Here is a 23,681-nt window from a genome sequence, read left to right on the forward strand (position 1 = left end):
GGGGGATAAAGCAGATAGAGACGGGTCCCCGGAGGTGCAGAAGAGGAACAGATCGCATCTGTCATCTCCATTATCTCACATGTGGGGTCACTGGGATGAAGTCTGGGAATCTCCTATTCATTAATATCGTTTCATTGGTGAATTGTAAATGAAAGCGTTCTCTGATTTCTTCGCTATAAAAGGAGAACCTCAGTCATCATATATTATGAAATACAACTTTACTTGTGCAAAAAGATTTTATATATTTAATGCACAAAAATCTGATTAAAATGTTTTTGTATATATGGGTACACAAGATTTATGATCTAAAAATGTGACAATAAAGCAGTGGCCCGAGACTAAGGCCAGGATTATATAACAATTAAACGAAAAACCGGTATGTTACAATCTCAACCTACGGTAATTTGTGTAAATAGCCACATGATGGGATGGTAAATCTAATCAAACAGTCTCCTGAGAAAGACTGAGTGAGTTCATCCAGATCCAGCCATGCTGCTGTAAAGGCTTTATAGGGTCTGCTAATAGCATTGTTCCGGTATTCGTTATGCAATAAAACCAAGGTAAAGAAATCATATATTTATATAGCTAAAAAAATCTCTTTTTGCACAAATAAAGTTGTATGTCATAATATATGATGACTCAGGTTCTCCTTTTATAGTGAATTAAGTATTGGAGTCAATATTAATATGGGTATTATGATTATTTAAGACTGGTATTATATATTTCGTTCTCTGATTTCTGCTCACACACAGTATTTTATGCAGGTTTTGGTTAATAAACAGTATAAATAATCAGAATAGGAAAACAACATTTTTTCTGATGTAGTTTCCAAAAATGCTTAAAGAACCAACATGAAATCCGTGGCAGAAACCTGCAGCTTTTCCGCCGTCCCCGTTCTCTGGGTAATAATAACACAAGGGCTGAAATGTTGTGGATGTTCAGCAGCCAAAAGGCAACAGCGAAATCCACGGGGGCAAAAACATGCTCCAAATCTGGGCAGATAACGCTGTGGATTTGCTGCAGATTTCCCCCTTTGCGGTGATAACAGGTGCACTTACACTCGGGGTATGTTCACACGTAGCAGATTTGCCACAGACTTCCCGCATGGAATTTGTATGTGAGGATTTGGTTGCAGATTTTACCCTTTTCGATGCATTATATAAATCTGCGCCCTTTATCATTTCCGTGCAGATATGTGACTAAGGCTACGTTCACATTTGCGTTGTGCGCCGCAGCGTCGGCGCCGCAACGCACAACGCAAACAAAAACGCAGCAAAACGCATGCACAACGCTGCGTTTTGCGCCGCATGCGTCCTTTTTTTCATTGATTTTGGACGCAGCAAAAATGCAACTTGCCGCGTCCTCTGCGCCCGGACGCGGGCGCCGCAGGGACGCATGCGGCGCAAAACGCAAGTGCGACGCATGTCCATGCGCCCCCATGTTAAATATAGCTGCGGCGCCGACCGCAAATGTGAACGTAGCCTAAGACACATTGTAATGGCACATTGTGCTATGGACGTTCTGCACGCAGATCTGCAGCGTGTGTGTACGTGCACTTACAATGAGAGCGTCACCCTCCATCACATCCATCCCCGGCCCCTACACACAAAAGATGTCACTTACTCAGGCTTGGTGCTGAGAAAATAGCTCCCATCATATCTCTTCCTGAAGACCCCCGTCCTGGAGTCAGGGTCTGGGGTCTGCGCTGCAGTGGCGGCCGGGAGGACCCGGGATCTGTGGCGACATGTGTGAAACAGTGAGAAGTACTCGGAGTAGGAGAAGCAGATCATATCCCTGCACCTTGTGAGGAGCAGAACCTCCCGCTGGCTGAATGGAAGCAGATGGTGCGGACCCTGCAATCAGCTGCTCCAGTCTTGATTATTTTTGGCCCTGGGAGGAAACGTCAGGGGATTTCAATGACCATATAAGACAACAATGGAGTAAAATCACACTCACACTCCCAGGATCCAGAGGTCCGAGGGTCAGGGTTCACCCCCAGCACGTTACCGGACGCTTCTGGGGTCCGCTATTCCCCTATCACCCCGATACACAGAGTCCCTCACCATCCACTCATCACACAGGGTGACCCCCGCCGATCACTTATTAGGGAACTCAACATTATATACATCACATCCCGTTACCTTGTTATTATTTATAAGCTTTTTCCAGTTCTCTGGATGCAACCTGCAGTGTAAAGCAAGGAGAATTTCTGGTTGACAGAGGTCATGTATCTGAGTACACTTGGAATCACTCTTCCTTTCCCCCCCTTTAGAGATACTGATGTGTATATAACAGGGGAGAGGTTTTATGCAGTGATGAGCGGGCGTGCTCGGTAAGGTGTTATCTGAGCATGCTCAAGTGCTATCCGAGTGTCTTTGGCGTACTCGAATAATATGTTAGAATTCCTGTGTCTGCATGTGCTGCAGATGTTGAACATTCATAAGACATGTAGCCATGGAGATTCAAACATATTTTTCGGGCACGCCAAAGTCACTCAGGTAACAAGTTAGCATGCTCGTTCATCACTAGTTATATGGACATAGCCATGACCAGCACAAAAAAAAAAATCACCGTTCTTTACACTGCAGGACGGGTTTCTTTAACTGCCTTATTATCGCCGGTTGGTCAGGAGGTCAGGTGTGATCACGGGTGTGACTGGTCATATGCTGGAAAGAAAATGAAGGGTCTCACATGTAAGGCTTAGATACACCAGTTAGTGATACATATGATAAGCTTAGTTACAATGGTTAGTATCACTCAGAATAGGTCTAGATACACCAGACAGTATCACACATTATGGATTTATATACAGCTGTTAATTAGTGATGAGCGAGTATACTCGTTACTCGAGATTTCCCGAGCACGCTCGGGGGTCCTCGGAGTATTTTTTAGTGCTCGGAGATTTAGTTTTTATTGCTGCAGCTGAATGATTTACATCTGTTAGCCAGCATAAGTACATGTGGGGATTCCCTAGCAACCAGGCAACCCCCACATGTACTTATGCTGGCTAACAGATGTAAACTAAAAAATACTCGGAGGACACCCGAGCGTGCTCGAGAAATCTCAAGTAACGAGTATATTCGCTCATCACTACTGTTAATATCAAACTTTGAAGGCTTAAATACAACACATATAATCACAAACAATAGGTTTAGATACACCAGTTAGTGTCACACATGAGACGTTTAGGTACATGGTTTAGATACAGCTGTGTATGTAATACCTGACATGAATATTGGATATTTCATCCTGCAATAATCTAATACTATCTCATATCGGCGGACACGGAGTGCGGCCTCCAGACACACGGAGAACGGACCTCGGACACACGGAGCGCCGCCTCCATACACCCAGCGCGGACCCCAGGCACACGGCGCGGACCCCAGACACACGCCGCGGATTCTGGGCACAGCAGCCTGATCTCAGGGGGAGGGGAGGCTGGAGAATATGTAATAAGCCATCTTCTTAGAATGGGACAAAGACCCTGCGGCCCCTCGCTCGCGGTGCAACTGTGTATGTCACCAGCTGGTGGACCCCAAGCAGCTGAGGGTGGGACGGAGGCACCATCTGATCACTGTTGGCCATTATTTTATACACCGCTTTCTCTGTGATTCGCCGTGGTTTTTGGCGCACGTTTATTTATAAGTGAAACGTGTAGAATAAATGACAGAAAGCCGCCTGTTGGAAAAGTACCGCAATCTCTGCTTCCCGTCATTGGATGGCAGCCATCTTCAGAGGCTAAACCACTGGGTCCAAGTCGTGTTTCCACAGCTGCGAGCTTGTTACAATGTATTAATGTCGGTGAGAACCATCAGCCTGTCCCTGTTATATGAAGTTCTACGAGGATGTACATGGACCCTGTTCCCTGGCATCATATGGGGGATACAGAGGCACGAGGGGGCTCCTCCATGTATACAGAGGAAACTTTCCATTGCTGGTAGAGGAGACCATCTCTGTGTATTTGGCTCCTGATGAACCCGCACATATGCACTGTGACAAGCTCGGCAGCTGTGAGAACTGGACCCTGCACCCAGACATCTGACTGACCCCAAAGTGTGACAACTCATCTGAGAGGCAGAAATGAGCTCAGCTCAGTTGTCGCTTCCCTTCCCCCACTACTTATTCGATTTGCCCAGCAGGGGGCGACAATGAGCTCTGGAGACAGTCCCTCCATTGGGGAGCTGTGTCTCACCTGTTGCTGGGCTCTGGGGGTCGATGAGAGGGTCTGACAGCCCTGCTTGGAGCAGCAGGGGCCTCGGCACTGACGCTGCTGCACGGACGTTGCTTTTGGTGGTGCTGGCCGGTCATCTGGTCGGTATCGCTGTCTGCCAGACTCTGCTCGATGGCCATCTGGATCAGCTCTTCTTCACTCAGGCTGCTGTACAGGCTGTATTCCTCCGAGCCCAAGGTGCGCTGCGCCGGCCTCGAAGAGGAAACCTGCGTCGCCATATCTAAGAAAAAAAAAGCGAGAAAGAAAATTCAGGAAAATACATTCTCACATCATAAACTGTGTATTCAGGTAGTTGCATCATAATGCAACAAGGAGAGCTCATAATTGGGTGAGCAATGTCTAAGTGCAGGACTGGGCTTATCAGGAGAACTTTTCTGGTAGGAGGTCACTGACTGAACGTTTCATGGTAGGTGCAGCAAGGTCTCACAGCAGCACAGAGTATTTCAGGAGACCATTGTGCTTCTTGTAGAGGTCGGTGGTCTATCCGCTTATGTGATCTTGTTAGTGGGGTCAAGCCTGCCCATGATGCAAAGTAGCAGTCACTGTTTGATGCGGTACTGATCATCGATGACTATTACTGTCAGTCATGCATAGGGAACCATCCAAGCAGAGGAACATGGAGAATCATAATGTTATAATCCCCAATGTTAAAAGCCCTCACCCCAGAGGACAGGAGATGTCACTCATTGCTGCCTCCCATGCAGGCATGGCCCCTGTGCATATATGGGGCGTCTGCAGTCTAATAACGCGCCTGTGACAGAAGCCGCCTACTATTTTGGAGGTGGATATGCTCCGGTTGCAATAATGTTTTGTCCGCCCTGCACCCATGTAATGTGCAGCTTTCATTGCAGCGTCAGATCCTCTGCATGTGAAGTGTAGTGACAGGACAGTCACCAGGGGGCGCTGAGGGACATCGCCACTAAACCTCCAAAACAATACTTGGAAAGAACATGTAGTGGAAAAAGAAATGTTCCAAAAACTTCACAAAACTGTACAGAATACATATGGCTGAAGAGCTAGTGATGTCACTTGGCATGTATATGATGTCATCACGTGTTATATGACTATGGCCACAGGGGGACTGAAGTGTGAGGCTATTAATGTGAGCACTCTGGTAGGAGGGAGCACTCCTGGGCACATTCTGGGTGCTACTAAAAATGGGGCACTCTGGTTAAAATATGCATAGGTTGCTATTTTGTACCGATTATGGGGGCATCCTGGCTGGTACTAGATCCCTCGCACTCTAGTTTGGCACACTATGGCATTGCTGTTTTCATGGCTATTCTAACACTATTAACAAAGAATGGCATTACTCACAAGTCACTCTGGCTCACACTTTTCCCAAGTACTCTAGCTGGTACTTTTCCAGGGCACTCTAGTTGCCACTTTTCCAGGTCACTCTAGCTGGCAGCTGCCACTTTTCCCGGTCATTCTAGCTGCCACTTTTCCAGGGCACTCGAGCTGGCACTTTTCCAGGGCACTCGAGCTGGCACTTTTCCAGGGCACTCTAGGTGGCACTTTTCCCGTGCACTCTAGCTGCCACTTTTCCCGGTCACACTACCTGCCACTTTTCACGGTCACACTAGCTGCCACTTTTCACGGACACTCTAGCTGGCACTTTTCCCCGTCACTCTAGCTGCCACTTTTCCCGTGCACTCTAGCTGCCACTTTTCACGGTCACTCTAGCTGGCACTTTTCACAGGCGCTGTGACTTGTACTTTTCCCAGACACTCTAGCTGGCACTTTTTCCGGGCACTCTAGCTGGCACTTTTCCCGGGCATTCTAGCTGGCACTTTTCCCCGTCACTCTAGCTGGCACTTTTCCCGGGCACTCTAGCTGGCACTTTTCCCGGGCACTCTAGCTGGCACTTTTCCCGGTCACTCTAGCTGGCACTTTTCACGGTCACTCTAGCTGGCACTTTTCACGGTCACTCTAGCTGGCACTTTTCACGGTCACTCTAGCTGGCACTTTTCACGGACACTCTAGCTGGCACTTTTCACGGACACTCTAGCTGGCACTTTTACCGGACACTCTAGCTGCCACTTTTCCCGTGCACTCTAGCTGCCACTTTTCACGGTCACTCTAGCTGGCACTTTTCACAGGCGCTGTGACTTGTACTTTTCCCAGACACTCTAGCTGGCACTTTTTCCGGGCACTCTAGCTGGCACTTTTCCTGGGCATTCTAGCTGGCACTTTTCCCCGTCACTCTAGCTGGCACTTTTCCCGGGCACTCTAGCTGGCACTTTTCCCGGGCACTCTAGCTGGCACTTTTCACGGTCACTCTAGCTGGCACTTTTCACGGTCACTCTAGCTGGCACTTTTCACAAACACTCTAGCTGGCACTTTTCACGGACACTCTAGCTGGCACTTTTCACGGACACTCTAGCTGGCACTTTTACCGGACACTCTAGCTGCCACTTTTACCGGACACTCTAGCTGCCACTTTTACCGGACACTCTAGCTGCCACTTTTCCCCGGCACTCTGGCTGGCACTTTTCCTGAGCACTCTAGGTGGCACTTTTCCCAGGCGCTCTAGCTGGCACTTTTCCCGGGCATTCTAGCTGGCACTTTTCCCCGTCTCTCTAGCTGGCACTTTTCCTGGGCACTCTAGCTGGCATTTTTCCTGGGCACTCTAGCTGGCACTTTTCCTGAGCACTCTAGGTGGCACTTTTCCCAGGCGCTCTGACTTGTACTTTTCCCAGACACTCTAGCTGGCACTTTTCCCGGGCACTCTAGCTGGCACTTTTCCTGGGTACTTTAGGTGGAACTTTCCTGGCTTGTGGCACTGATCATGGGCTTCTAGCAGCCAATTATAGGGACATTCTGACCTGCAATACATATAGGGGCACTTTAGCATGTAACTATGGGGCACTATTGCTTGCACAAATAATGAGGGCATTAAGTCTGGTATTATACTCGGAGTCACAATAGCTGGCACTGTAACTGAGGGCACTGGTTGGCATTAGTTATATGGGCTCTATTATGGGGTCACAACAACTGACAGACAATTCAAGCACTTTTGAGTCCTGCTAATTCACCCTCCATCACACAATTCTGGTGAATCACCACTTGCTGGCGCTAAGGATGCAGAATGTCCATTTGCAGGTGCCAGTTCCTGCCATTGATTATCAGGTTAGCCCTGGCACAGTAATCTGTTTCTGGAGCTTTGCAGAGGTCAGATAATTTTATATCCCAGCATCATGATTTCCAATGTGCGGCTCTCTCCACATAAACAACCCCCCTCATCCCATCTGTTTCACAGGACACCCCTATCAATCATGTATCAGCCTGTCATCTGGAGGAAACACATGTCAAGTATCAGCACATTAATCCGAACCCGGCACAACATAAGCATCGCCTGCTGATCTTCACCTCATCATGCCAAAATGTACACACATACAGCACTACAATGGCATATGTATATATGTTATAACACTATAGGTAAAGCAATTGTGCACCCCCCACATATTGGAAAATGGAGTACACTCTCCTTCCCAAACCTTGTGCTTATATGGGCTGTTATCCAGCCTATCTTTTCCGGAGTAGCAAAGCAATCAGTTCTGTAGATCCAGCTTTATGTTCATGAACCAGGAAGCTCAGGATGAATAAAGCAATAAGTCTTCCCTAAATGGAAGATTACTGCAGTGCATGGGACTGAGGGAACATTGATGATTATGTTGCGACTTTGCATAAATTGACACCACAGTGCAGAGAAATTAATATCAATTATACCCTTTAAATGAAGGCTATACAATTTAGATATGTTTTATAAAGCCTCTAATTGCTCATAAATATGCAAAATAACAGTGAGCACCCACAATTATCAATGGGAAGTGGACTTCTGCACTGTCATAGGTTTCAGGATTGATACATTGTATTAGTAAATACCACATTGTTGTTATGTTACCTGTTACATGTGGTAGATATGTTACAATGTTTCACTATTCATCCATGCATTACCTTAATATGCTGAAAATACACAAGAAGAATATGGGGTTCACAAACTTCCCGTGCAGTGCACTCCTCCAGGTCCCTCTGCTGCAGGTCTTCTGTGTGAACCTGTGTCTGGAAGTTTCAGTGTATTTCTGGAGCAGCACATGATCAGAAGTGACAAGCCAAAGAGTTACTCAGCCCCTAGCTCAGGTTTCCAGAGTGGTGATTACAGGACCCATCTCCCCTTGTTACATCAGTCTGCAGAGTGGAGCCCCTGGGCATGAGCTCCCCAGACTGGCACAGGGGCTAAACCTGCAATTGCATCACTGTGTATCTGCCCTGAGAAAGAGCCCATATATGGAGACGTTACTGGGAGAGAAGAACTAATAACTCGGTGTATTCCCCAAATCCAGGAACCTGCGGGAGAGGTCATCACCGAAAACACAAATCTGAGAGAACTTTACCCCATACCTAATGATAGAAATATCACTGGAAACAAGAACTCAGCACAGAAGATCAGAGAAGGAAACTACAATGCAACTGCCCCCATGTAATCCCGAGGTCACAGATTTATCAGCCAGCAGTAAAGGTCTCAGCCCCATCCAAAAGGAGCAGTATTATAGTAATTATATTCTTGTACATAGGAGCAGTATTATAGTAATTATATTCTTGTACATAGGGGGCAGTATAATAGCAGTTATATACTTGAACATAGGGAGCGGTATTATATTAGTTTTATTCTTGTACATAGGGGGCAGTATAATAGCAGTTATATACTTGAACATAGGGGCAGTATTATAGTAGTTTTATTCTTGTACATAGGGGGCAGTATAATAGCAGTTATATACTTGAACATAGGGGCGGTATTATAGTAGTTTTATTCTTGTACATAGGGGCAGTATAATAACAGTTATATACTTGAACATAGGGGGCGGTATTATAGTAGTTATATTCTTGTACATAGGGGCAGTATTATAGTAGTTATATTCTTGTATGTAGGGGGCAGTATTATAGTAGTTATATTTTTGTACATAGGGGCAGTATTATAGTAGTTATATTCTTGTATGTAGGGAGCAGTATTATAGTAGTTATATTCTTGTACATAATGGCAGTATTATAGTAGTTATATTCTTGTACATAGAAGGAAGTATTATCTATCTATATAATTGTCTAAGGGGTACTTCCGTCTGTTTGTCTGTCTTTCTGTCTGTCTGTAACGGAAATCCCACGTCGCAGGCCGCGACCAATCAGCGACAGGCTTAGTCCGGCAGGAAAGGAAGACCAAGAGTCACCTCTGCTTCTGAGGATAAGTTTATCCGAGCCACATGCAGGTCATTCCATGTCAAGTGAACCAATGATTTTTACCACTATATTTTTAATTCTTTTGAGATTTTGTTATTTGGTAATAGTGTGTCAGAGAATGCAAAATGTGAAGAAGAAAAAAATCTAGATTTTTTTTATTTTTTTTATTGATTTTCAAAGTTCGGAAAAAGTGCGAATTTTGGTGTTGCCTGCCTTTACATTTCTCCCCATAGCTCAGGCTAGAAAAGAGATAGAGAAACAAAATAAACCCCATTCTACTCAGAACAGTACAGGCTTTCACCAGAAAGGTCACAAGAGTATCTTTGATAATAATTTACCTATGCGAACGCAAGCGCAAAACTTTAAAACGCATTTCCGAAAAAAAACGTTTAATTTAAAAATTTCAAAAACTGAACAAGTGCCTGCTATGCTACTATTCACATCTGTACCAATATACAAGATGGGATCATGATGGGATCATATTTTAAAAAATAAAACTATTAGTGTCAGTTCAAAAATCTTGATTTCAGATCTACTCAGCTTGTGGTCTAACAGTGTGGGGTCTAGATTTACCAAATAATCCATGATTGTTAGATATTCCTGTATTATTTTATTATGTTACCACTTAGAAGCAGGAGAGGACAGAGGAGAAGCTTTGTTAGGGCTGAGGATGAACAGGGGTAGACGGTGACTGCAGAGCAGATGACAGGCCGGCAGCTCCAGTCTCCAGAGGCCGTATTCACACCAAATCTTATCACCCAGGAAACTCCTCAAATGGAGGGAGAAAAATATTCTTACCATCCAGTTCATGTATTGTACAAACCACTACGGAGAGTTTGTTATATCGGTTACAGGAAGCAGAACCCATCACAGGGACTCAGCAATACCGGACTGTCATCCCATGTAGTGGAAATAAAGACAGTGACGTCCATGACGTGGTAGAAGGCGGCACAAGATCGGCAATGGATGACACAACTGGCTATGTGACCTGTGAATATGATTAGCGCTGACGGCTACTGGACTCTCCAAAGATTGTGAAAATGAAGACGTAGAAGTGACTTTTCTGCACCGTCTGGTCCAGCGCCTTCCTTTGTGTATCCAAGAAAATCAGACATTGAAAAGTGAACAAAAATCAGATATAACTCAGGTGGAGCCGAGCACCATGACAGCCGCACATACTCTGACACAGAAGGAGACGGCCATTGCTAGTGAGCGCTGATGGGCAAGATGACATTTCACCCACTAGAAGGGACACATTGATGATAGAAGGCCAGTGTAAAAATCTACTATTAATTGTTTGATTAGTTCATATTTTATAGTACAAGGATTTAACTACTGGACTATTCTTCTTAAACACTTCAGAAATGACAGGTTTAGTGATATAGTAGAAAAAAAATTGTTCCATGTATAAATAGATGGTAGAAATATCGGCTCTTTTATTCTTGTTTTTAACATAATTAGGATGAGACTGTATTTAGAAAATCACACTTGAGGATGTGATCACCTTTTATCTTTTGGCTTGTTCAATGCATTCAGGTTGAAAATGCTGAGCAAGTTGTGTTATGATGATTAAGATGCATTTATTCTGGCACTTCGGTATTTGTTTTTTGTGTTTCTTTATTGTTACATATAAATGTTGAATGCAGTAAGTTGTAATTTGAAAAGAAAAAAGGAAGAAACTCACACAAACATAAAATCAGATGATTCAAGACTTAAAAAAAAAATACAAATGTGATAGATCCCAAGTTGAATCCCTGTACAAATGTAAACAAGGACACAAGTAACACACATGCATGTTTTCACAATTTTAAAACATACGTTTTTTTTCAGAATTGTGCATCAAAATTTTTAATTTGATTTCTCCAAAACAAAATATAACAAAACATAGTCTTGTGACATATCAAATGAAAGCCAGTACAGTTCTGAGAAAAATGATGCCTCTCCCACCTCTATATCTTAATTCTAGCCCGAGATATGATAAAAAATGTAAAGCCATACCAGGCCAAAATCCATGCTTTTTCAAAACTTTAAAAATCTGTAAAAAATTAACTGATGAAGAAAAAAATTCTAAACTTTTAATTTGTAGTTAACTAAAGTTGTACTTCATAAAAACAAAAATAAAAAAAATCTAAAGACGTAAGGTAAAAAAAATATTCATATTTGGATCACTTGATATGGAATGACCCATGCCTCAGAAATCGCAGGTTAACAGCAGCTCAGATTAGAGACCAGGTCAATGCCACACAGAGTTCTAGCAGCAGACACATCTCTACAACAACTGTTAGGGCTTGTTTCCATTTGCGAGAAACACGTCCGTGTCTCGCATGTGGAAACCAAGCTCTGGTGCCGGCACTTGGGAGCGGAGCATGCGGCTGCATAGGAACACATGGAGCCGCACGCTCCGCTCAGGAGTGGCGGCGCCAGAGCTTTGTTTCCACATGCGAGACACGGACGTGTTTCTCGCAAGTGGAAACAAGCCTTTAGGGCTCATTTCCACTTGCGAGGAAAACGGACGAGTGCAATCCGATAAAAAATCGGATTGCACTCGGACCAATGTTATTCAATAGGTGTCTTTTCATTTGTGATTTTTTTCTCAGCCGAAATCGGACTGAGAAAAAAATAGCAGCATGCTGCGTATTGCTGCGATTCTCGGATGAGACTCGCCAATGCAAGTCAATGGGTGCGAGAAAAAAAAAAAAATCGCACAGCCCTCACACCATGCGAGATCTGTCCGATTTTTACGCACCGGTGTCCTTTGAAAAGCCGGTAATTCAGCGCGGTGTACAGTAAAATCACACTGACAGGTTAGAATAGAATAGATATATACACATAGAATGTGTATATATACATATATATATGTCAGTGAGACACCTATATATGTATATTTATATTTAATGCAGCGCTAGATAGCATAAAAGCCGCTAATTCAATTGCCGGCTTTTGCTCTCTCCTTCACAAACCCGACAGGATATGAGACATGGTTTAAGATTTATTAAAGGAGTCTGTGTCATTCTTTCAATTAAAGGACTTTTTCTCTGTGTGTCTTTTTATACAATATGACTATGGGGTTATTAATGGGGGCGTCTTATTGACGCCCTCCATTACTAACGTCGGGGCTTGTTGTCACCTGACAATACAAAGGTGACATCAACCTCTCCCAACTGTCACCCCACTTGCCACCGCTACAGGGCAAGTGAGAAGAGAGATTCTAAGTGCCAGAGTTGGCACTTCTTAGGCCGGCGTCACACTCAGCGTATGAAAATACGATCAGTTTTTTACGGCCGTAATACACAGAAATGTTCCCAAAATAGTGGTTCGTATGTCATCCCTAGGCAGGGTGTGGCAGCGTATTTTGCCGTATGTCATTGAAACACACATATATATATTTATATTTCAGACAGCGCTAGATATCATAAAAGCCGGCAATCCAATTGCCGGCTTTTGCTCTCTCCTTCCCAAACCCGACAAGATATGAGATGTCCTGTAGTTACCTTGAGTCGCGGTGATGCGCCCCCTGCTGGATGTCCTCATATGAACTCGAACCTGGGAAAAGTTCCCACGCTCGAGTTCATATGAGGACATCCAGCAGGGGGCGCATCACCGCGACTCAAGGTAACTACAGGACACTCCCCTGCACTCCATTCATTCCCCGGGGTTTTACAGCCACGAGCACTGCATTAGCACAGCTCCTGGCTGTAAAATGATTTAACCCCTTCAGATGGATTTACATCGTGGGACGTGACTGATCATCGGAAGGTATGGGATATTGTTGGTTTTTTATTTTTCCTTTTTTACAGAACGAGGGTTATCAGCTGGATTAAGAGAATAATAAAATATTACAACACCCTGTGTCTTTATTTCATTAAAGTATTTTGTAATAATGTGTGTGTGTTTTATTAACCATTTTGTACTATTGGATTAATAATGGATAGGTGTCATAATTGACGCCTCTCCATTATTAATCTGGCTTAATGTCACCTTACAATAGCAAGGTGACATTAACCCTTCATTACCTCATATCCCACCGCTACACGGGAGTGGGAAGAGAGTGGCCAAGTGCCAGAATAGGCGCATCTTCCAGATATGCCTTTTCTGGGGTGGCTGGGGGCAGATGTTTGTAGCCAGGGGGGGCCAATAACCATGGACCCTCTCCTGGCTATTAATATCTGCCCTCAGTCACTGGCTTTACCACTCTGGCGGAGAAAATTGCGCGGGAGCCCACGCCAATTTTTTCCGCGATTTAACCCTTTAATTTAATAGCTAGAGCCCCAAAATTTGACACACAGACACTTCTTACATTAGTGAAGAGGAATATGTAATAAAAGAAGGGATATGAGATGGTTTACTGTATGTAAACCATGTCTCATATCCTGTCGGGTTTGTGAAGGAGAGAGCAAAAGCTGGCAATTGAATTAGCGGCTTTTATGCTATCTAGCGCTGCATTAAATATAAATATACATATATAGGTGGCTCACTGACATATATATATGTATATATATACATTCTATGTGTATATATCTATTCTATTCTAACCTGTCAGTGTGATTTTACTGTACACAGCACTGATTTGCCGGCTTTTCAAAGGACACCAGTGCGTAAAAATCGGACAGCAATACAGATGTCATACAGATGTTGCGATAAAAAAAAAAAAATCGCATGACAATCGAAGGATTTTCCTCCGTTTTTTCGGTCCGTAAATCGGACCGTTTTGTCTCGCAAGTGGAAATGAGCCCTTAAGAGGAGACTTTGTGCAGCAGGCCTTCATGGTAAAATAGCTGCTAGGAAACCACTGCTAAGGACAGGCAACAAGCAGAAGAGACTTGTTTGGGCTAAAGAACACAAGGAATGGACATTAGACCAGTGGAAATCTGTGCTTTGGTCTGGATGAGTCCAAATTTGAGATCACCAATTCCAACCAGTTCCAACCACCGTGTCTTTCTGCGATGCAGAAAAGGTGAACGGATGGACTCTGTTATGATCCTGATGGCAAGGATCACTAAAACTGACCTGCTAAGTAAAAGGACAAGCTCTGGGGATGTGGGAGCTGTACTGACCGCAACCCTGATCCTATCAACACACACTATAGGCAGCCGTGGAGCATTTCCTAAAATCCTAGACGCCTCTTCACAGCCTGAGAAACTAGCTACCCCTAGAGAAAAAACAAAGCCTCACTTGCCTCAGAGAAAATACCCCAAAGTTTAGACAGCCCCCCACAAATAATAACGGTGAGTTAAGGGGAAACCACAAACGTAGAAATGAAAACAGATTTAGCAAATGAGGCCTGCTAACTCTAAATAGTCAGAAGATAGCAAGGAATCTGTGCGGTCAGTATTAAAATGCTATCAAAAATAATCCACGCAGAGATTACAAGAACCCCCACACCGACTCACGATGTGAGGGGCGCAACTCTGCACCCCAGAACTTCCAGCAAGCAAGAAAATCACATATAAGCAAGCTGGACTAAACTCATCATATACTGAGAAACATTTTCAAGGAAATAATGAGCAAACAAGAACTAGCAAGACTTAGCTTCTCCAGGAGGAGACAGGTCACAAGCGAAGTCCAGAGAGATCAGAACCAGTATTGAATACAACGACAGCAGGCAACCAGTAAAGGTCCAGGTGAATTAAATAGGAACCAGAATAGCAGGAAACGAGACAGCTGAGCCACCTACAAACCAGCCGTATCGCTAAAGGCCACAAGAGGGAGCCCAAGAACAGAACTCACACAGTACCACTCATGACCACAGGAGGGAGCCTGAGAACGGAATTCACAACAGGACTCTACATGCCTGGTTTCCACCGTGAATTCCCACCATAATTCAACATATGTTAATTCATAGTTTTGATGCCTTCAGTGAGAATGTACAATTTTCATAGTCATGAAAATACAGAAAAATCTTTAAATGAGAAGGTGTCCAAACTTTTGGTCTGTACTATAGGTGCCAGTAGTATAATAGTTATATTCTTGTACATAGGGGGCAGTATTATAGTAGTTATATTCTTGTGCATAGGGGCAGTATTATAGTAATTATATTCTTGTGCATAGGAGCAGTATTATAGTAATTATAGTAGTTATAATCTTGTACATAGGAGCAGTATTATAGTAATTATATTCTTGTGCATAGGAGCAGTATTATAGTAATTATAGTAGTTATATTCTTGTACATAGGAGCAGTATTATAGTAGATATATTCTTGTACATAGGGGGCAGTATTGTAGTAGTTATATTCTTGTACATAGGAGCAGTATTATAGTATTATATTCTTGAATATGGGGCAGTATTATAGTAGTTATATTCTTGTACATAGGGGCAGTATTATAGTAGTTATATTCTTGTACATAGAGGGCAGTATTATAGTAGTTATTTTCTTGTACATAGGAGCAGTATTATAGTAGATATATTCTTGTACATAGGGGGCAGTATTATAGTAGTTATATTCTTGTACATAGGAGCAGTATCATAGTAGTTATATTCTTGTGCATAGGAGCAGTATTATAGTAGTTATATTCTTGCACATAGAGGCAGTATTATAGTAGTTATATTCTTGTACATAGGAGCAGTATCATAGTAGTTATATTCTTGTACATAGGAGCAGTATTATAGTAGTTATATTCTTGCACATAGAGGCAGTATTATAGTAGTTATATTCTTGTACATAGGAGCAGTATCATAGTAGTTATATTCTTGTACATAGGAGCAGTATTATAGTAGTTATATTTTTGTACATAGGGGGCAGTATTATAGTAGTTATATTCTTGTACATAGAGGGCAGTATTACTGTAGTTATTTTCTTGTACATTGGAGCAGTATTATAGTAGATATATTCTTGTACATAGGGGGCAGTATTATAGTAGTTATATTCTTGTACATAAGGGGCAATATTTTTGTAGTTTTTTCTACTATTTTACAACACCGATGACATAATCCAGTAATGTTGCAGGTTAATTAAAACTTGTGTGTTACTGTGTGACTTATTCCTGGCTGCTGAAAGTCATTCTCTACCAGTGACAATATCTATTGTTTGAAGAACCTGATTCCTCTGTGAACAGATGATCTACAGCAGCTGCTCTCAGCGACAATGGGCTAATGCCGGAAACACCACGCATTGTCTAAGCAATGTAACCAAATATAACAGAGGAATGGTGAGATATGTAGTGGATGGAAATGGTAGGACATCCAGTGTCCTTGTAGAGGAAGTTATGGTGAAGGACAGTTGTGTATAATAGCGATAGATAGATAGATAGATAGATAGATAGATAGATCATACCTTAGAAACGGATACATTTTATAACATATTGCACAGTAACTATTAAATGTTAATTTGGTCTTTGTGGATTTTTTTTTACTCATCAATAAAGGTTGATTTAGTCAGGATCAGAATTTGCTGCAGGCTCCTTCTAGAACACGGTGTTGTAAGAACTTTCCTCCTTAATGCTATAATCTAGAACTGGAGGTCAAGGTCACGGCTGAGCAGTGCATTTCTATACATAAAGGCAGGGACTTTAAAAAATAACTTACTTTCTGCACAATCCACCAGCACCATGGCTTTAAAATGCTTGAACCCAAGGCCATGGATGCCATCTTTGAGGCCCTCAAGTGAAATCTGTTTCTTGTCTTATACAGGTTAGATACTGCTGTGCTTCAGACATCAAGACCTCTGCCAAATAAGAAGACACAAGTGTTACAAATGGCACAGTGACATAGCATCTGGGAGGTCTTTTAAAACTTTTGCATTGGGGCACAAGAAATTCTAGTTCTACCTGTGAAGGTGGCAGGGCCATATTACTCTGTGTCTGGATTATACCATCACCAGTCTGAATTAGCAAACATCTGTGTAAGTGCTATGAATCTAAACAGAGCAGAATACAGTGGGACAGGAACACAAACCAGTAGTGGCAAATGGGCCACAGATGGGGGTGCATTATACTATGGGGGGGTGCATTATACTACCATGGGGGTGCATTATACTACTATAGAGGTGCAGTACATGCATTATACTACTATAGAGGTGCATTATACTGCTATAGAGGTGAATTATATGCATTACACTACTATGGGGGTTCATTATACTACTATAGAGGTGCATTGTACTACTATGGGGGTGCATTATACTGCTATATATGATATGATTATGGGGTGCATTATACTGCTATGGGGTGAATTATACCACCATGGGGGTGCAGTATACTGCTATATATATATATATATATATATATATATATATATATATATATATATATATATATATATATATATATATATATATGTATATCTCTCTCTCTCTCTCTCTCTCTATATATATATATATATATACACATATACATACACACACAGTATATATATATATATATATATATATATATATATATATATATATATATATATTACTAAGGGGGTGCATTATGCTACTATATGTAACTGTGGGGTGCATTATCCTACTATATATAACTGTGGGGGGGCATTATACTGCTATATATGACTATGGAGTGTATTATACTATTATATATATGACTATGGGGTGCATTATACTGCTATATATAATAACTATGGGGGTGCATTATACTACTGTATATAACTGTGGGGTGCATTATACTGCTATATATGACTATGGGGTGCATTATACTACTATATATGACTATAGAGGTGTATTATACTGCTATACTGTATATAACTATGAAGTGCATTATACTACTATGAATGACTATGGAGTGCATTATACTACTATGGATGATTATGGGGTGCATTATACTACTATATATGACTGTGGGGTGCATGATACTTTTATATATGGCTATGGGGTGCATTACACTACTATATATGACTATGGGTTGTATTATTCTACCATATCTATATATAAAATTGTCTAAGGGGTACTTCCTTCTGTCTGTAACGAAAATCCCACATCGCTGATTGGTCTCGCCAGCTGCCTATCCTGGCTGCCACGAACAGTCAGCAACGGGCACAGTCAGGCCGAGAATTAGTCCCTCCCTACTTCCGTCCAGTCAGCGCTCACACTGGGTTAATGTCAGCGTTAACGGACCGCGTTGTGCCCCGGGTAACGCACTCCGTTAACGCTGCTATTAACCCTGTGTGTCCCCAACTTTTTACTATTGATGCTGCCTATGCAGCATCAACAGTAAAAAGATCTAATGTTAAAAATAATTTAAAAAAAACCCTGCTATTCTCACCTTCCATCGTCTGACGATGCGCTCGCGCCTGCCGCCAGCTTCCGTTCCCAGAGATGCATTGCAAAATTACCCAGAAGACTTAGAGGTCTCGGGAGACCGCTAAGTCATCTGGGTAATTTCGCAATGCATCCTGGGAACGAAAGATGGCGGCAGTCGCGCGCGCATCGGCACAGCTTCGCTGGAACCCGGCGGGTGAGTATATAACTATTTTTTATTTTAATTACACAGTGAGTGACCGGGCCCGGGCGTAGTGATCTATGTGTACGGTGGCCCCAGCTGTGTGGAGTAGTCGTTTATCACATGAAGCTGTATGGGACTATTTACTTCTATGGCCAGTGTTAGATACTATGTGGGCTGTGCTATATATTACGTGAGCTGTGTTATATATTACGTGGCCAGTGTTATATACTACGTGGCCAGTGTTACATACTACATGGGCTGTGTTATATACTGCATGGCTGCTATATACTGCTTGGGCTGTGTTATATACTACGTGGGCTGTGTTATTTACTGCGTTGGCCTGTATTAACGCATCGGGTATTCTACAATATGTATGTATGCATATAGCAGCCACATAGTATATAGCACAGGCCACGTAGTACTCCTATATACTATGTGGCCTGTGCTATATACTATGTGGCTGCTATATACATACATATTCTAGAATACTCGATGCGTTAGAATCGGGCCACCATCTAGTATAACTATAGGGTTGTATTATACTGCTATATATAACTATGGGGGTGCTTATACTACTATAGATGACTATGGGGTGCATTATACTACTATGGATGTATAGGGTGAATTATATTACTATATATGACTATAGGGTGCCTTATACTACTACATATGACAATGGAGTGCATTATACTACTATATAACTATGTGGTGCATTATATTACTATATATGACTATGGGATGTATTACACTACACTTGAGGTCCAGAATGGGAGGTAAAGTGGGAGCAGGATGTAGGACATTACTACAGTAGGGGCTAATTAAAGGATATTCTTTTTGAGGATACTGTTTTCAGTGTGGGGAAGGAGAGGTCCCGTTACTGTGCAGGGCAACAAATTGGAGAAAAATTGGGGAATGTGCTATTTTATTACTGTGTTTTACTGTATATACTGTGATAACTGTGTTATTTTTGGCAGAGACGAGACCTGGCTGGAAGAAGTGATGGCGGTCTGTGCTGGATGAAGATAAAGGACTTCAACTAGAGATGTCACCGGTGAGTCAGTGTGTTACCTGTACACTGACGCTAAACACTGTATACTATATACAGAGGTCCTGTGTATAATCTCACTGGTGATCCCTGTATTACCTGTACACTGACACTATATACAGAGCTCCTGGGTTTAATGTCACTGGTGATCCCGGTATTACATGTACACTATACACTATATACAGAACTCTTGCATATAATGTCACAGGTGATCACTGTATTACCTGTACACTGACACTATATACTGAGCTCCTGTGTATGTCAATGGTGACCACTGTATTAACAATACACTAACAATATATACAGAGCTCCTGTGTATAATATCACTGGTGATCCCTGTACACTGACTCTATATACAGAGCTTCTATGTATGTCACTGGTGATCACTGTATTACCTTTACACCGACACTGTATATAGAGTGCCTGTGTTTAATGTCACTACTGATCGCTGTACACTGACTATATACAAAGCTCCTGTGTATAATATCATTGGTGATCACTGTATTACCTGTACACTATATACAGCGCTCCTGTGTATAATGTCTCTGGTGATCACTGTATAACCTGTACACTGACACTATATACAGAGCTCATGTGTATAATGTCACTGGTGATCCCAGTATTACCTGTACACTGACACTATATACAGAGCTCCTGTGTATAATATCACTGATGAGCACTGTATTACCTGTACATACACTATATACAGAGCTCCTGTGTATAATGTCTCTGGTGATCACTGTATTACCTGTACACTGACACTATATAGAGCTCCTGTGTATGTCACTAGTGCTAGTGATCACTGTACACTGACACTATATACAGAGCTCCTGTGTATAATGTCACTAGTGCTAGTGATCACTGTACACTGACACTATATACAGAGCTCCTGTGTATAATATCACTGGTGATCACTGTATTACCTGTACACTAACACCATATACAGAGATCCTGTGTATAATGTCACTGGTGATCCCTGTATTACCTGTACACTGACACTATATATAGAGTTCCTGTGTATAATGTCACTGGATATCACTGTATTACCTGTACACTGACTTTATATACAGAGCTCTTGTGTATAATGTCACCGGTGATCACTGTATTACTTGTACACTGACACTATATACAGAGCTCTTATGTATAATATCACTGGTGATCACAGTATTTCCTGTACACTGACACTATATACAGGGCTCCTGTGTAAAATGTCACTGATGATCCCTATATTACCTCTACACTGAAACTATATAAAGCTCTCATGTGTATAATATCACTGGTGATCCCTGTATTACCTGTACACTGACACTATATACAGAGCTCCTGTGTAAAATGTCACTGGTGATCACAGTATTACCTGTACACTGACACTATATACAGCGCTCCTGTGCATAATGTTGCTGGCAATCCCTGTGTTACCTGTACACTATACATTATATACAGAGGTCCTGTTTATAATGTCACTGGTGATCATTGTATTACCTGTACACTGACACTATATATAGAAATCCTGTGTGTAATGCCACTGTTGATCACTGTATATTACCTGTACACTGATACTATATGCAGAGCTCCTGTGTAAAATGTCACTAGTGATCACTGTATTACGTGAAGACTGACACTATACACTGCGTACTATATACAAAGCTACTGTGTATAATGGCATTTATGGTAAAATTAGCATTGTGGGTTTTTTTAATGATCAGCACTGTAGTATTCAATCACTATGTGGTTGTAATATGTGGTTTGGTCATGGTGTGGCGGTATTTGTTTCTTGTATGTGGTATTATTGGGTCACTATGTGCAACCTATTAAGGACAAACAAAAAATCTCACAGAAATAACATGAGTCCCACATAAGAAATGTTTAAATTCCAGTGAATATATAGCTTTACCCATGTAGGTAATAGGACAGTAAAGTATACTCCTAATAATTTAGAAAACAACGAAAAAAATGGAGTTCCATACACGATGATACAATCAATAACAAATATTTTATTACAAAATTAACTTACAATTAATACAATTAACATATGAGGAAGGAAGGAGACCCTAGTAAAAAAAACACCCTAATTCCAGGCACGGAATTAATTCATGATGTCACCATGGTATTAATAAACAGCACCAGTACTAATACAAAGAAGTATGGTGTAAGCCCATATGTAACTAGCTTAGATTGGTATAGTAATATAATACAAACCACCATACAGACATAGTAGATAGCAACAGTTTGGTGTATAATGTATTGGAAGGAGTTGTGGACGGACTCTATTCCCCTTTTTTTATTTCTTTATAGGGTCCAATTTTTCTTTTATTTATGTATATTGGTAGTAATTTTATTGTGTGATATGCACCAATTTATTGTTTTATAATGGTATCATTACTAGCAGTTTCTTTGCCATATGAATAATATTTAATATATTAAAAGATTAAAAAATATATAAAAAATAAAAAAATATATATGTAATAGCACATATGTATACATTGCATTACATATTTTATTGTACCATTTGCATTCTTTTTTTTGTATAATGTATTATGGTATTTATGATTCATTCACCTGTTTTATTGTATTTCACTCTTCACTTTCATTGCTCTTCTGGGTTAGTACTGTGTTGTGCGCCAGACGGCTCTCATGCCCACGCGCCCTACACCTGTCAGGAAGTCCTCGTATCTTCGGCTTCAGCTTTCCAGGTGCGCATGTCCTTGACATCAGCAGGGGATTTCCCCTTGACGTGCGCTCCTGGTGAATGCTGGGGATCGAGAATTCACTTCCGACGGGGATTGTGGTGCGCCTGCGCACTTCGGAGATGCCGGTAAATAGGCGGCTACTATAAAACGCCGAGTTTGGGAGACTATTATGCATTCCCTCTTTGAGAAAGCTACGCGAAACGCGCGTTAGGGGGTTTCTCCAGGGTTCCAGGCAGCTGGTTACTTTCACCATGGGTAAGGAACTTTGCTAAAAATGCACCTTGTATGCATCTTATTGCTTTGGTTTCCCTCCCAGGTGGGTGACACTTGTTTTGTATGGAAACTGTTGCTATCTACTATGGCTGTATGGTGGTTTGTATTATATTACTATACCAATCTAAGCTAGTTACATATGGGCTTACACCATATTGGTGCTGTTTATTAATACCATGGTGACATCATGAATTAATTCCGTGCCTGGAATTAGGGTGTTTTTAACTAGGGTCTCCTTCCTTCCTCATATGTTAATTGTATTAATTGTAAGTTAATTTTGTAATAAAATATTTGTTATTGACTGTATCATCGTGTATGGAACTCCATTTTTTCGTTGTTTTCTATTAAGGACAAAGCAAAAAGTTGTACAGAAAAAGATTGTAAAACAGTATAAACCACTTTAAACTAGCAATAAATTATTATGAATTTAGCTATATGAATATCAGAAAAACCTATTCACAAAAATATATACCCAAATATAGTAAATAATTATAAATCTTTATTAAACAAAATTAAAGGGACTCTAAAAGATATTTTCCATAGGCACTAGGGCGACAAAACAGTGGGAAGAGATGAATATACTAACATAAAAAGAGACAACACATCAGGTAAATATAAGAGCAGTACATGAGAAAATAATTATCCATATATTAATTGAAAAACCTGATGTGTCAACATCTACAGATCAGTCAAAAGGCTGAATGTGTGAAGCATACAATGAAGCAATGCCATAGATATAATTAGACCATGTAAATACCTGTGGTCATCTCCTCCTGCTGGACTGGCGCCAGATCCCAGCACGTGTTTCGGAACATAGCCTTCGTCAGGGGGTGTGG

At 41.7% G+C, this 23,681-nt stretch overlaps 1 protein-coding gene across 5 annotated transcripts in view; it reads right to left on the minus strand.

The window, feature by feature from the left end:
• Positions 1–23,681, minus strand: part of ASB2 (ankyrin repeat and SOCS box containing 2) — a 99,029-nt gene that overhangs the window by 28,698 nt on the left and 46,650 nt on the right. For 4 of the 5 annotated variants that reach the window (XM_077268282.1, XM_077268291.1, XM_077268275.1 and 1 more), the window contains exons 2-4: positions 16,988–17,126; positions 4,193–4,451; positions 1,624–1,734 (exon numbers count right to left, since the gene is read on the minus strand). In XM_077268282.1, coding sequence (XP_077124397.1) covers positions 1,624–1,734; positions 4,193–4,451; positions 16,988–17,012 — 395 coding nt within the window. In that variant the 5' untranslated portion in view covers positions 17,013–17,126. Of the gene's footprint in view, positions 1–1,623; positions 1,735–4,192; positions 4,452–8,191; positions 8,441–16,987; positions 17,127–23,681 lie in introns of those variants that run through there. The other variant, XM_077268300.1, reaches the window with a different exon arrangement.

This window comes from Ranitomeya variabilis, chromosome 1 (assembly GCF_051348905.1).
Source record: "Ranitomeya variabilis isolate aRanVar5 chromosome 1, aRanVar5.hap1, whole genome shotgun sequence".
Taxonomy (NCBI): domain Eukaryota; kingdom Metazoa; phylum Chordata; class Amphibia; order Anura; family Dendrobatidae; genus Ranitomeya; species Ranitomeya variabilis.